Below are 12,314 nucleotides of genomic sequence, written 5' to 3' on the forward strand. Positions count from 1 at the left end.
AAATAAAAAATAAAACTTTACCACAAAATTGTTACTTCAACTAGGTAGCTTTTTTTCTCCCAAGGGTAAAAGGAAAAAAATCCCCATGACATTTATTGTGCAATTTCTCCTGAGTTTGGTGATACCTTATATGTAGTGGAAATCAACAGTTCGGGCGCACGGCAGGGCTCGGAAGGGAAGGAGTGCCATTTGACTGCAAAATTGGCTGCAATCAATAGTGGACGCCATGTTGCGTTTGGAGAGCCCCTGAGGTGCCTATACAATGAAGCTCCCCAACATGTGGCCACATTTTGAAAAATAGACCCCTCAAGGAATTTATCTAGATGTTTGGTGAGTACCCTGAACCCCTGGGTGCTTCACAGAATTTTATAACATCGAGCCATGAATATAAAATGTATTGTGCAGTTTCTCCTGAGTACACCGATATCTCATATGAGGTGGAAATCAACTGTTTGGGTGCACGGCAGGGCTCGGAAGGAAAGGAGCGCCATTTGACTGCAAAATTGGCAGGAATCATTAGCGAACGCCATGTTGCGTTTGGAGACCCCCTGAGGTGCCTAAACAGTGGAGCTCCCCCACAAGTAACCCCATTCTGGAAACTAGACCTCTCAAGGATTTAATCTAGGGGTATAGTGTGCATTTTGATCACACAGGTACTTCATAGAATTTGATAACCTTAGGTAGTTATATTGAAAATTTAAATTTTTTTCAGAAAAATGTTGCTTTAGCACCAATTTCCTCCTTTTCAAGAGGAAATACCAAGAAATGGACCACACAGTTTGTTATGCAATTTGTTATGAGCGCAGTGATACCCCATATGCGGCAAAAAAACTACCGTATTTTTCGCTTTATAAGACGCACTTTTGTTCCCCCAAATTTTAGGGGAAAGTAGGGGGTGCGTCTTATAAACCGAATATACGGATTATATACTGCAGGGTCCAGGGGAGGTAGGGGCCACTCTGGAGTGGTGCTGGGGGCTGCTGGGGGGGCTGGTAGAGGCTTGTGAAGCTGTGGGCGGCAGTGTTAGATCTCCTGCACCCGCTCATATAATATGCACAGCCGCTGTCCATAACCATGGTGCTGAAACTGCACCGTGGCGATGGGCTGGGGGAGCTGCGCATATTATCTGCCTGTGCTTACCTTTGATCGCACATGCCCCCTCCCCCTGTGTTAGCTATGGCCCACATGCTGCTGCCCATAGTAAAATAATAAACTCTTTACTCACCTCCTCCAGCGTGTCTGCCCGGTCTCCCTCCTGCCGCTGTGATCATCAGGCACGCAGAGATACCTCTCTGCTGTCCCGATCACATGACCGGCACTAGAACCAGGAAGTAGGAAGTGCAGGAGACAGGAGGAGCTCAACCCCGAGGAGGGAGACACGAGACAGGACAGTGCTGCAGAAAGTAAGGAAAGAGTTTATTTTACTAAAAGCAGCAGCATGGGGATGAGATCTAACACAGGGGGCTGTGTGTACCATCCACAGGGGGCCGTGTGTGCCATCCACAGGGTGCCGTGTGTGCCATCCACAGGGGGCTGTGTGTGCCATCCACAGGGGGCCGTGTGTGCCATCCACAGGGGGCAGTGTGTGCCATCCACAGGGGGCCGTGTGTGCCAGCCACGGGCCATGTGTGCCAGCCACGTGGGGCTATATTCAATATAAGGTGGCCATATCCAGTAAGGGGGCTAATTTTAGGATGGGGGGCTATGAAGGACATATACTCTATATGATTTGTTAGACGGACACTGGCATTATAAGACGGACCCCATTTATTAAAAAAATTCTCTATTCCTTCACCAAATTTGGGGGTGCGTCTTATAATCCGGTGCGTCTTATAGAGCGAAAAATATGGTATGTTTGGACAAACAGTAAGGCTCAGAACGAAAGGTGCATGATTTTGAATTTTGTAAAAGTTGAAATAAATTGTAGGCACCATGTCACATTTGCAAAGCCCCTTGGGCACCTATACAGCAGAAACCCCCATAAGTGACCTCATTTTGGAAACTAGACCCTTCAAGCACTTTATTCAGGGGTATCGTGAGAATTTTGAATCTACAGGTACTTCACAAAAATGTTGCTGTAGCGCCAAATTTCTCACTTTTAGGCTACCTGCCCACAATCCGGCGACACTGTGTCTAGGATGCAGTGCCAGCCCTCCTGCGGAGATGTATATGCTGTCCACGGGAGAACGCAGCTGCCTGTGTATACAATCCGGGTTCGGGCCACTGCGGACTTTATTCTCCCTCCAAAGAACACTTTAGTCTCTGCAGCATAAATTGACATGCTGCTGCTCAGGAAGCCGCGCCGAAGGTCACTTTATCCTACAGAGAAAAGAAGTGACATGGGCAGGAGATTTCTAAAAATCCTTCCTCTGTGCTTGTACTGCACAATGCAGCGTTATGGACGCAGTGAAAACACTCTGCCTCAAAAACGCTGCAAATCCAGATTGTGGGCACAAAACCTAAAGAGCTAGGATGGATGGATGGATAGATGTCTAACACATATATAATGTCCTACCGCCTGCATATTCTAAGCTGGTGCCCGTTAGTGACTTTCATTGTGTTGTGCCTTGTATTTAGCCCAAATATAAATAAATAAAAAAAAAAAAACGTGGGGTCCTACCCATTTTTGATAGCAAGCTAGGGTAAAGCAGACGGTTGCAGCCTGTAGACCACAACTGGCAGCTTCACCTTGGCTGGTGATCCAATTTGGAGGTCACCTCAGGCTGTTTTTTAGAATTATTTAGAAATAATAATAAAAAAAAACATGTGGGGTCCCCCTCAAATTGGATTACCAGCCAAGGTAAAGCAGACAGCTGTGGTCTGGTATTATCAGGGTGGAAAGGGCCATGGTTATTTGGCCTTTCCCAGCCTAAAAATAGCAGGCCGCAGCCGCCCCAGAAGTGGCGCATCCATTAGACGTGCCAATCCTGGCGTTTGCCCCAGCTCATCCCGTGCCCTGGTGCAGTGGCAAATGGGGTAATATACGGGGTTGATACCAGCTGTAATGTCAAGCCCAGGGGTTAGAGATGGCACGGCATCTAAACAGATACCCGACATCACTAACCCAGTCAGCAATAGAAAAAAAGAAAGACAAAAAAAAAATTTTTATTTGAAAAAATGCTCCCCAATACATTCCCTCTTTCACCAATTTATTGAAAATAAACAAATTCCGGTCGCTGTAATCCATTTTGGAGGTCCCACGACGACTCTGTACCTTCTAGAATATGGGGTGGGGGGCACGCTTAGATAACGTATTCCCCATTTTCTGGAAGAGCAAGCTCTTCACGTGAGCAGTGTGGGTGCAGTAATCTGAAAATACTGCACTCACACTGCCCCGGTCCAACCTAGGGCAGAGTGACCTGCAGTAACCTCATTCCAGAATATGAGGGGCACGCTCAGAGAACGTACCCCCCATTTTCTAGAACAGCAGGTCCTCCATGTGAGGAGTGTGGCTGCAGATTACTGCACTCACGCTCCCCCGGTCCACGGTACAGCAGCTGAGCAGCAGTGAGGTCAGCGTCCATGCTTGCAAGGAGCTGGCTGAAAGCCGCTGTCTGCGCATGCGCCGCCAGCTTTACAGAAGGAGGCGGAGTGATCGCGGGGACCGGAGCAGAAGCCAGGTACCGGGGAGGACCGGGGGCTGACGGCGGGAGACCTGGCAGGACCTGGGGACGACTTTTCTGTCGCATGTGACAGAAATGAGAGTAGGATGAATGCGGGCAGCGCACTACTGTGCGCGCCGCCATTTTGCATGCTCCGGAGGGGGGAAGGGGGAGGGCTCTGGAGAACTGGAGGGGGCTCCGGGGGACCAGAGAGCTCCGGTTTATCGGAGGAGGCTCAGGGGGAGGACATTTTCCTCCGATCTGAAATGTTTGATCATTTCAGATCGGAGGGAAATGGATGCAGAGCCGGCGGTGGCGGCAGTTTTCAGCGCGCGTCGGCGCCATCTTGGATTTTCCGGAGGGGGGAGGGTGGATGGATTTCTCCGGTACCGGGGGCCTTGGGGGCACTAGGGGCTCATATTTATTTCTCATCTGACATGTTTGATCACATCAGATGAGAAATAAATCAATTTTACCTGCCATTTAATTTTTTTTAATGTGACCGGCGGAATACGGTGTATACCGGCGATCAGTTTATCGAGGTCCGGAAAAAACACCCCGATTCATAATCTGGGGAGTCTCAGCTACCCCCGGTAGCTGAAACCCCCGAGATTTTCGGTCGCTGGGGGGGGCGCTACAGTGTTTTTTTGGCCCGACGCTTTAAAGCGGCGGAACAGAATAAGTACCGTTTTTCCACCGCTTTAAGTCATACGGTCGTCGTTATGAGGTTAAAAGCATCCAAATACAATGTTTGATCACTTCTAATTATTGTAAATTTTTAACAAATTTCTGATTTATTTTTTTTTGTAAATGGAAAACATTACAATGGTCTTCTTTCTGGAGTGGAATTTAAATACTTTTCCTTTTTATCTAACTGTGAAGTGAATATGACTAAACCACAGATGATTAATATAAATATGCCGGGGGCTGAAGCCTTACACCTTAGTTCTACATTTCCCTTTAAATGGCGGAATGACCACATCAAATATCTAGGGATCACTAAATGCTCTAAATTTTTTATCTCTTCTATGTAATATTGAGAGCGATTTATTGAACTTACCGGGCGCTTGGTTTCATGGTACAGTAGGGTTAATATGCTGAAGATGGACATTTTACCAAGGATCCATTACCTCTTCCAGACTATCCCCTTCAACCTACCCAGATCTTTCTAAGACTTAAATCTTTTTCTTCCAGGTTCATTTGGGGAACCCTGAGGTCCAGGCTTTCACACGGTTATGGGTATGATACAGTAACCAGAAGTAGGGTCACCTCAACTGGCTGTCATACTAGGGGCCCTAAACTAATAATGGAGAAGCTCCGCTACAACTATTATGGTTGGTGCTCAGAATAAAACGCTAATATAGTAGAAAAATATTTCTGGAACACATAAGAATTCACACAGGATATTATGATATTCTAGAAATAGGCTGGATGCTGTTGCATCGGGAGTGCAGTGAAATGAACATCTGTCTCTGCTTAGTGGTGCTGACAGGAGCAGTGGACGTGTGTCACTGTTTGCGCTTTCCAACATATCTGTTGTATGTCATCCTTCCACATTTGTGTATTGTATGTGTTGCGTCATTTGACCTCTTTCACCCCTGTGCACTGTCTCTTCCTTGTTGTGTGCTGTATATTGGTATCTGGTGTTGTGCTTCATGAGCTGTGTTCACTTTGTGCTGTCTCCCCTGTGTGCTGTGTATGTTTACACTATGTGGTCTCTTCTAAGCTGTCGTGACTATGATTGGAGTCTCTATCTCTCACTCTCTCAGTGCTGCCCGCCATGTCTCTCTCAGTGCTGCCCACCATGTCTCTCTCAGTGCTGCCCCCCATGTCTCTCTCAGTGCTGCCCACCATGTCTCTCTCAGTGCTGCCCACCATGTCTCTCTCAGTGCCGCCTCCCATGTCTCTCTCAGTGCCGCCTCCCATGTCTCTCTCAGTGCCGCCAGCCAGGTCTCTCTCAGTGCCGCCAGCCAGGTCTCTCTCAGTGCCGCCAGCCAGGTCTCTCTCAGTGCCGCCAGCCAGGTCTCTCTCAGTGCCGCCGGCCAGGTCTCTCTCAGTGCCGCCAGCCAGGTCTCTCTCAGTGCCGCCAGCCAGGTCTCTCTCAGTGCCGCCAGCCAGGTCTCTTTCAGTGCCGCCCCCCATGTCTTTCTCAGTTCCACCCGCCATGTCTCTCTCAGTGCCGCCCGCCATGTCTCTCTCAGTGCCGCTAGCCATGTCTCTCTCAGTGCCGCCAGCCATGTCTCTCTCTCTGTGCCGCCCGCCATGTCTCTCTCTGTGCCGCCCGCCATGTCTCTCTCTGTGCCGCCCGCCATGTCTCTCTCTGTGCCGCCCGCCATGTCTCTCTCTGTGCCGCCTGCCATGTCTCTCTCAGTGCCGCCAGCCAGGTCTCTCTCAGTGCCGCCAGCTAGGTCTCTCTCAGTGCCGCCAGCCATGTCTCTCTCTGTGCCGCCCGCCATGTCTCTCTCAGTGCCGCCAGCCATGTCTCTCTCAGTGCCGCCAGCCATGTCTCTCTCAGTGCAGCCAGCCATGTCTCTCTCTGTGCTGCCCGCCATGTCTCTCTCAGTGCCGCCAGCCATGTCTCTCTCAGTGCCGCCAGCCATGTCTCTCTCAGTGCAGCCAGCCATGTCTCTCTCTGTGCCGCCCGCCATGTCTCTCTCAGTGCCGCCAGCCATGTCTCTCTCAGTGCAGCCAGCCATGTCTCTCTCAGTGCAGCCAGCCATGTCTCTCTCTGTGCTGCCCGCCATGTCTCTCTCAGTGCCACCCACCATGTCTCGTCACTCGCCTCTATTTGGGCTCCACCTGCACTGTTGTGCCTGGTTACCATGGCTATGATGTGGGCACAAAGTGTGGCTGCGCAACTGACAGTGCCGCAGTGCATTGAGGGATGCGGTAACATCCAACAACTGGCAATTATATACGTAGATGTGGTATGCGTAGCACAATGTTATGCCGGTTTCAGATGTCCGTGTTTCAGGTACGTGTGACATCCGTTTTTAACCCGGATGCCACACGTACAAACATCAGGTGTGTATACAAATGTGTGATCGAGGCGCGGCTGGTCCTGCACTTGCGTGGGAAGAGCGGTGACGTCAGTGCCGCGGTGCATGCTGGAATAGGGTTACAGAAATTGGCTATTATGTATGTTTATTCTGCAAAAAAAGTCAAACTCAGTTTTGACAGCATTTCGGCTCAGTGGTGAGCCTTTGTAAAGGTAAATTAATCATTAGGTAGACAAATGAATATTTTGTAGAGATAGAGCATAAAGAATAAATGATGTAGCCAGGGAATAAGAAGAGGCAAGGAGAGCCAGTGAGACCAGGAAAGGTGAGTGCAAGGATCAGTGTCCGATGTATAGGCTGTCCAATAGCAAACTGTCCCTTATTCACTGCAAGCACACACAGGTAAAACAACAATACATGCTCAGGGAGAAATAAAGTACAGGGATGAAAAAAACAAGGATATTTCCACAGCACACCAAATAGCATACGACAGTTCACCAACATCACCACGCACATGACCGATAACGCTGGAGCAAAGCTAGAGCCATCTTCGGCATGTGAGGCTAGGTTCCACTGCTTATTATATGGTGGAGGCGGCTGTGATAAGACCTCAGCAACCTGTGACCCCAGCAGCAATTCATTAGTCAGCAGGAATTAACTCCTGCTAAACCGAAGACCAGAGTGCACTAAAGAGACGACACCCGACTCTGGCTGAGCAAATGTGAATAGGGTCTATAGTCACCATGACACCTAGTCAGTGAGGGGTAGGACACCGCATGACATATACTCAGTATTGATGCACTCTAGGGCACAAGGAGGGGAGGGGCAGGTGTTCCAGTTTTTGGTATACCATAAAGCCTCCATGCTTAATTGTATTTTAAATATAATCATAAATCCTTCCAACAAAATATAGACTGAGCTGAAAGAATCTATGAATCCTATAACATTATTTATATTCCTCTGGGATTGGATAATTCATAAATCTAATATCTCTTCTATACCTGGCCCTATGCCTCCATTCATACGGGATTCACAGGATGCTAATACTTTTAGGCTATGTGCCCACGGGAGCTCGCACCTGCGGATATATCCGCAGGTACGGCCGCCGGTTTCCCGCAGCTGCTCGCCGGAATCCGCAGCTATTTTTAGCTGCGGTAGTACAGCGAAATAGCTGTGGAAAACCTGCGGACATTCATGCGGATTACCTGAGGAAGTCCCGGACCTATTATCCTCAGCATGTTCCGCAGCCGCACGTATCCGCATGGGTTACAGTCACATATCTGGTCTTTTCCATTTAATCCCAAGTCAAGAGGTTTGGCTGAGACCCTTAATGGAGTTTGAAAAACTTTGTATCAAAGAGGAAGCTCCTTCTCATTGTGTTGCTGAGTAGGTTGTTGAGGGAGGCAGAAAGATTAAATTCCCTGGCTCCATTTCAGGGGGCATGGGAACGGGAGCTCAATAGATCATTTTCTCCTGCTGAATGGGATGTGATCTTTACTCTTAGGGCAAAGTCACAATAGCGCATTTCGTCTTATGCTAGAGCACTGAATGCGATATACTAATGACCCTAGGCTCCTACTCTGCTGCGAGCGTGAGCTGAGTATCATGCAACTGTGATCTGATCCTGTGATCGGATCACAGCTGCGGAGGAGAGGGAGAGAGTGATCTCTTAATCTCCTCCATTGTCAGCCTGTGCGTATATTGCACTGCACTTGGATGTCATCAGAGTGCAGTCCAATGTTTCATTCGTACATTCGTATTCATAGACTTGTATGGGTGCGAGTGATCTGAGACTCGGATACAATCGCAGCATGCTGCAATTTTTTTCCTCAGTCCGATTAGGGCTGAGGAAAAACTCACAGATTTGAGCTGCAGCATTGTCTTACATGGTGCCGAGTACAATATGAGATTTTCTCGCATTGCACTTGTGCGAGTCATACGCAAGTGTGACTCGGCCTTACTTATCAGATCTCCGTATCTTGTCACGTCCGAGAGACTAACTATAAGATCTTGTCAACGTGGTATAGGACCCCCAAGCACATTCATCATATGTTCCCTGGTACATCTGATAAGTGTTAAGCCTGCTTTACACGTTACGATTTCGCATACAATATCGTATATGCGATCGTAACCGCCCCCATCGTATGTGCGGCACGTTCAATTTGTTGAACGTGTCGCACAATCGATTAACCCCCGTCACACGTACTTACCTGTCCATACGACCTCGCTGTGGGCGGCGAACGTCCATTTCCTGGAGTGGCAGGGACGTTCGGCGTCACATCGACATCACGCGGCAGCCGGCCAATAGAAGCGGAGGGGCGGAGATGAGCGGCACGTAAACATCCCGCCCACCTCCTTCCTTCCGCATTGCCGGCTGGGAGCCACTGGACGCAGGTAAGATCTGTTCATCGTTCCCGGGGTGTCACACACTGCGATGTGTGCTACCCCGGGTATGATGAACAACCTGACGTTCAATTTTTAGTAATTGAACGCCGTGCATGAACGTTTTAATGTTCAATTGCAATCACACGTAGCTGTCACACACTACAATATACCTTACGATGCCGGATGTGCGTCACTTACGACGTGACCCCGCCGACACATCGTAAGATATATTGTAGCGTGTAAAGCGGGCTTTAGAGATGTGATTCACCTGTGGGCAATATAACCAATCTTTGGTGGGGCAAGTTTGTGACTCAATCTTTGATCGCTTTAATAAAGTCTTTGGTACAACACTCCAGAACTCTCCAGAAGCAACGTTACTTTCAGTATTTCCATTGTCAATTTCATCCATCAAGAAAGGTCTCTTCTGAATATCTCTGACAGCAATGAGGCAAGTCATCTCTAGACACTGGAGATCGTCCTCTCCGCTCTCAGCTGGAATGGGCTGAATCTGTGGACTTTTTTTATATGGATGGAAGATTTTGACAGCAATGAGGTACGTCATCCCTAGACACTGGAGATCGTCCTCTCCGCTCTCAGCTGGAATGGGTTGAATCTGTGGACTGTTTTTATATGGATGGAAGATTTAGTAATTTCATATGATTTGCTCCGTTCTGAGTCTTATGAATATGAGGACATGGTTACCCCGGTTTTCCTTTAGCTCTCCTAGCTTTGGGACTTGGTTAACCAAATCTAGTAATGATAAAGGGCTTTTTGTACTTGAATTGGTGCTTTTCTTCCCCTATTGAGCTCCCTAATGTGTTACCATATTTTATGGTGTGTGTTCTTCTTTCTACCCCCTAATCCCTTTTGTATGACATTGTTCTGTCTCTGTTTTTTTATTGGAATATATGGTTGTAAAAAATATTTGTTAATTATTGAATAACAAAATAAAAACTTATTGGTGACATGGTGGCTCAGTGGTTAGCACTGCTGTCTTGTGGTGACTCAGTGGTTAGCACTATAGTCTTGCAGCGCTTGAGGTTCAAAATCCCACCAAGGCCAACATCTGCAAGGAGCTTGTTTGTTTTCCCCATGTTTGCGTGGGTTTCCTCCAGGTGCTCCAGTTTATTCGACACTCCAAAGACATACAGATAGGGACTGTAAATTGTGAGCCCTAATGGGGACAGTGTTGCCAATGTATGTAAAGCGCTGTGGAATTAATAGCGCAATATAAATGAATAAATATTATTATTGTTCCATAAACAATAAGAAATAATTGTAAATTCTGCAAATCAAACCTTCTATCAAAGAAAATGAGAGAAGGCTCCAATTTACGGTAATTCACAGGAAAACGTCTTCTAATTTCAGGGAATATGATGGATCCTACCTGTAAGATCTACTGTAGCTGATCTGACTCCAACAATGCCCAAAATAATATTGTCAGTATTGTGTGGAGGAGCATGTGGGGGTCTAGCAGCAGAATGGTGACCATTTTCTATGGCCGGACTACAACCCTGATAAAGCAGCCACAGCCGGTGACTGAGAAGAATCTGTGACTACTCTACATTTAGTGGTCACTACTCACCTGGGCGATTATCTGTAGAAATCTCCTCTTTACTCCACTCATCACCCCTCACATATGTCTCTGTAGTATTAATATGGGGCAGATCTTCCCCCTGAAACAAATATTGTAAAAGTCACAGACAGATGGAGAAGTCCCATCTATGATCAGCTCTAATCCTGCCATCTCCACCGCTCTCATTACACAAGTATAACACATATAATACTGGAGGATAAAACAAGACTGAGCACAAGACCTTCACAGCCGTCTACACATCATAGGGAGATTTCATGGCTCCTTCTCTCCATCTACCTGATGATCCTGAGGAACATCGGGAGCTTCTTGTTTACAGTCCTGTGGGAGAAGAGGACGGGGACATCTCTCTGGTGTTGTCCTCTTACTGGATAGAACTGGAGGAGACACATACAGGGACTGAATTCATTCCTTACATACAGATAATTATAGGCCGTGTGTATTTAGTCCTGTCTATTACCTGGTGACGTGAGGGGCTGGGGAACCTCCATCATCACGTCCTTGTACAGATCTTTGTGTCCTTCTAAATACTCCCACTCCTCCATGGAGAAATAGACGGTGACGTCCTGACACCTTATAGGAACCTGACACATACAATGATACCGTCACCCCCGATCCCTTCATAGCGTTACTGTATAATGTCCCAGCATTCCCAGCAGTGTCACCTCTCCAGTCAGCAGCTCAATCATCTTGTAGGTGAGTTCTAGGATCTTCTGGTCATTGATGTCCTCATGTATCGGGGGGTGAGGTGGAGGCCCCGTGATTGGGCTCAGGGGTCTTCCCCATCCCTCAGACACAGGGGCCTGACAGCGCTCACTAGAGGTCTTCTTCACTACTGTGTAATCCTGGTTATGGAGAGACACAGTAATAAATCTCACTCCACACATTTCCAGAGTCCTCACCTCTCCAGTTCTGTCCATCTGTTATTCCCATAGATAAGAATGATGTAATGTGACGTCATCAGAATCTCTCACCTCTCCAGTAAGCCGGAAGAGGATCTCTAGGGTGAGGTGTAATATCCTCTCCGCCATCTTGTCCCTGTCCATATCCATCCTTCACGGGGCAATCAGGAGAATTCTCTTATATAGAAGATCTCCACTGAGAGGATCCGATATTGTAGGGACCTGAATGGGGAGAAGATGACGATGTAACATCATAGAGAATCCGCTGTAATAATACAATTACTGGAGATACAAGAAATCTCTTTCTCTATAGGGAAAACCCTGAGAATATAACAAGATGGAGACGACATTTCCCAGTACAGAGGCCGGAATATCATCAGAACGTATGCATACCTCCCAACCGTCCCGGATACAGCGGGACAGTCCCTCTTCTGAGCCTTTGATCCCGGGTCCCGCCCGTGAGGCTGTTTGTCCCGGCTCCACCCACCCACTGTAGCCCCGCCTCACTGTTTCTCCCTTCTACTATTCATTACAGAGCCGAGCGCGCACCTACTCCTGTGACTGCTGCTGAGGTATGAATCACCCCCTGCAGCAGAGCGACCCCCCCCTGCAGCAGAGCGACCCCCCCTTGCAGCAGAGCGACCCCCCCTTGCAGCAGAGCGACCCCCCCTGCAGCAGAGCGACCCCCCCCCTGAAGCAGAGCGACCCCCCCCCCTGCACCAGAGCCGACCCCCCCAATCCCGGAGCCTGCGTTTGTCTGCAGCTGTTCTCTGACTCCCCGTGTGTGGCTTCTCACTGCTGCAGACACGCGGGGAGTCAGGAAGCTGAGGAG

At 48.3% G+C, this 12,314-nt stretch overlaps 1 protein-coding gene across 1 annotated transcript in view; it reads right to left on the minus strand.

Annotated features, from left to right (window-relative positions):
• LOC142261674 (uncharacterized) overlaps positions 1-11,173 on the minus strand; it is a 107,117-nt gene extending 95,944 nt beyond the window's left edge. The window contains 3 exon segments of the mRNA XM_075332139.1: positions 10,572-10,662; positions 10,860-10,957; positions 11,041-11,173. Coding sequence (XP_075188254.1) covers positions 10,572-10,662; positions 10,860-10,957; positions 11,041-11,173 — 322 coding nt within the window.
• Between the last annotated feature and the right edge of the window lie 1,141 nt (positions 11,174-12,314).

The sequence above is a fragment of the Anomaloglossus baeobatrachus genome, unplaced genomic scaffold (genome assembly GCF_048569485.1).
Source record: "Anomaloglossus baeobatrachus isolate aAnoBae1 unplaced genomic scaffold, aAnoBae1.hap1 Scaffold_2378, whole genome shotgun sequence".
NCBI lineage: Eukaryota > Metazoa > Chordata > Amphibia > Anura > Aromobatidae > Anomaloglossus > Anomaloglossus baeobatrachus.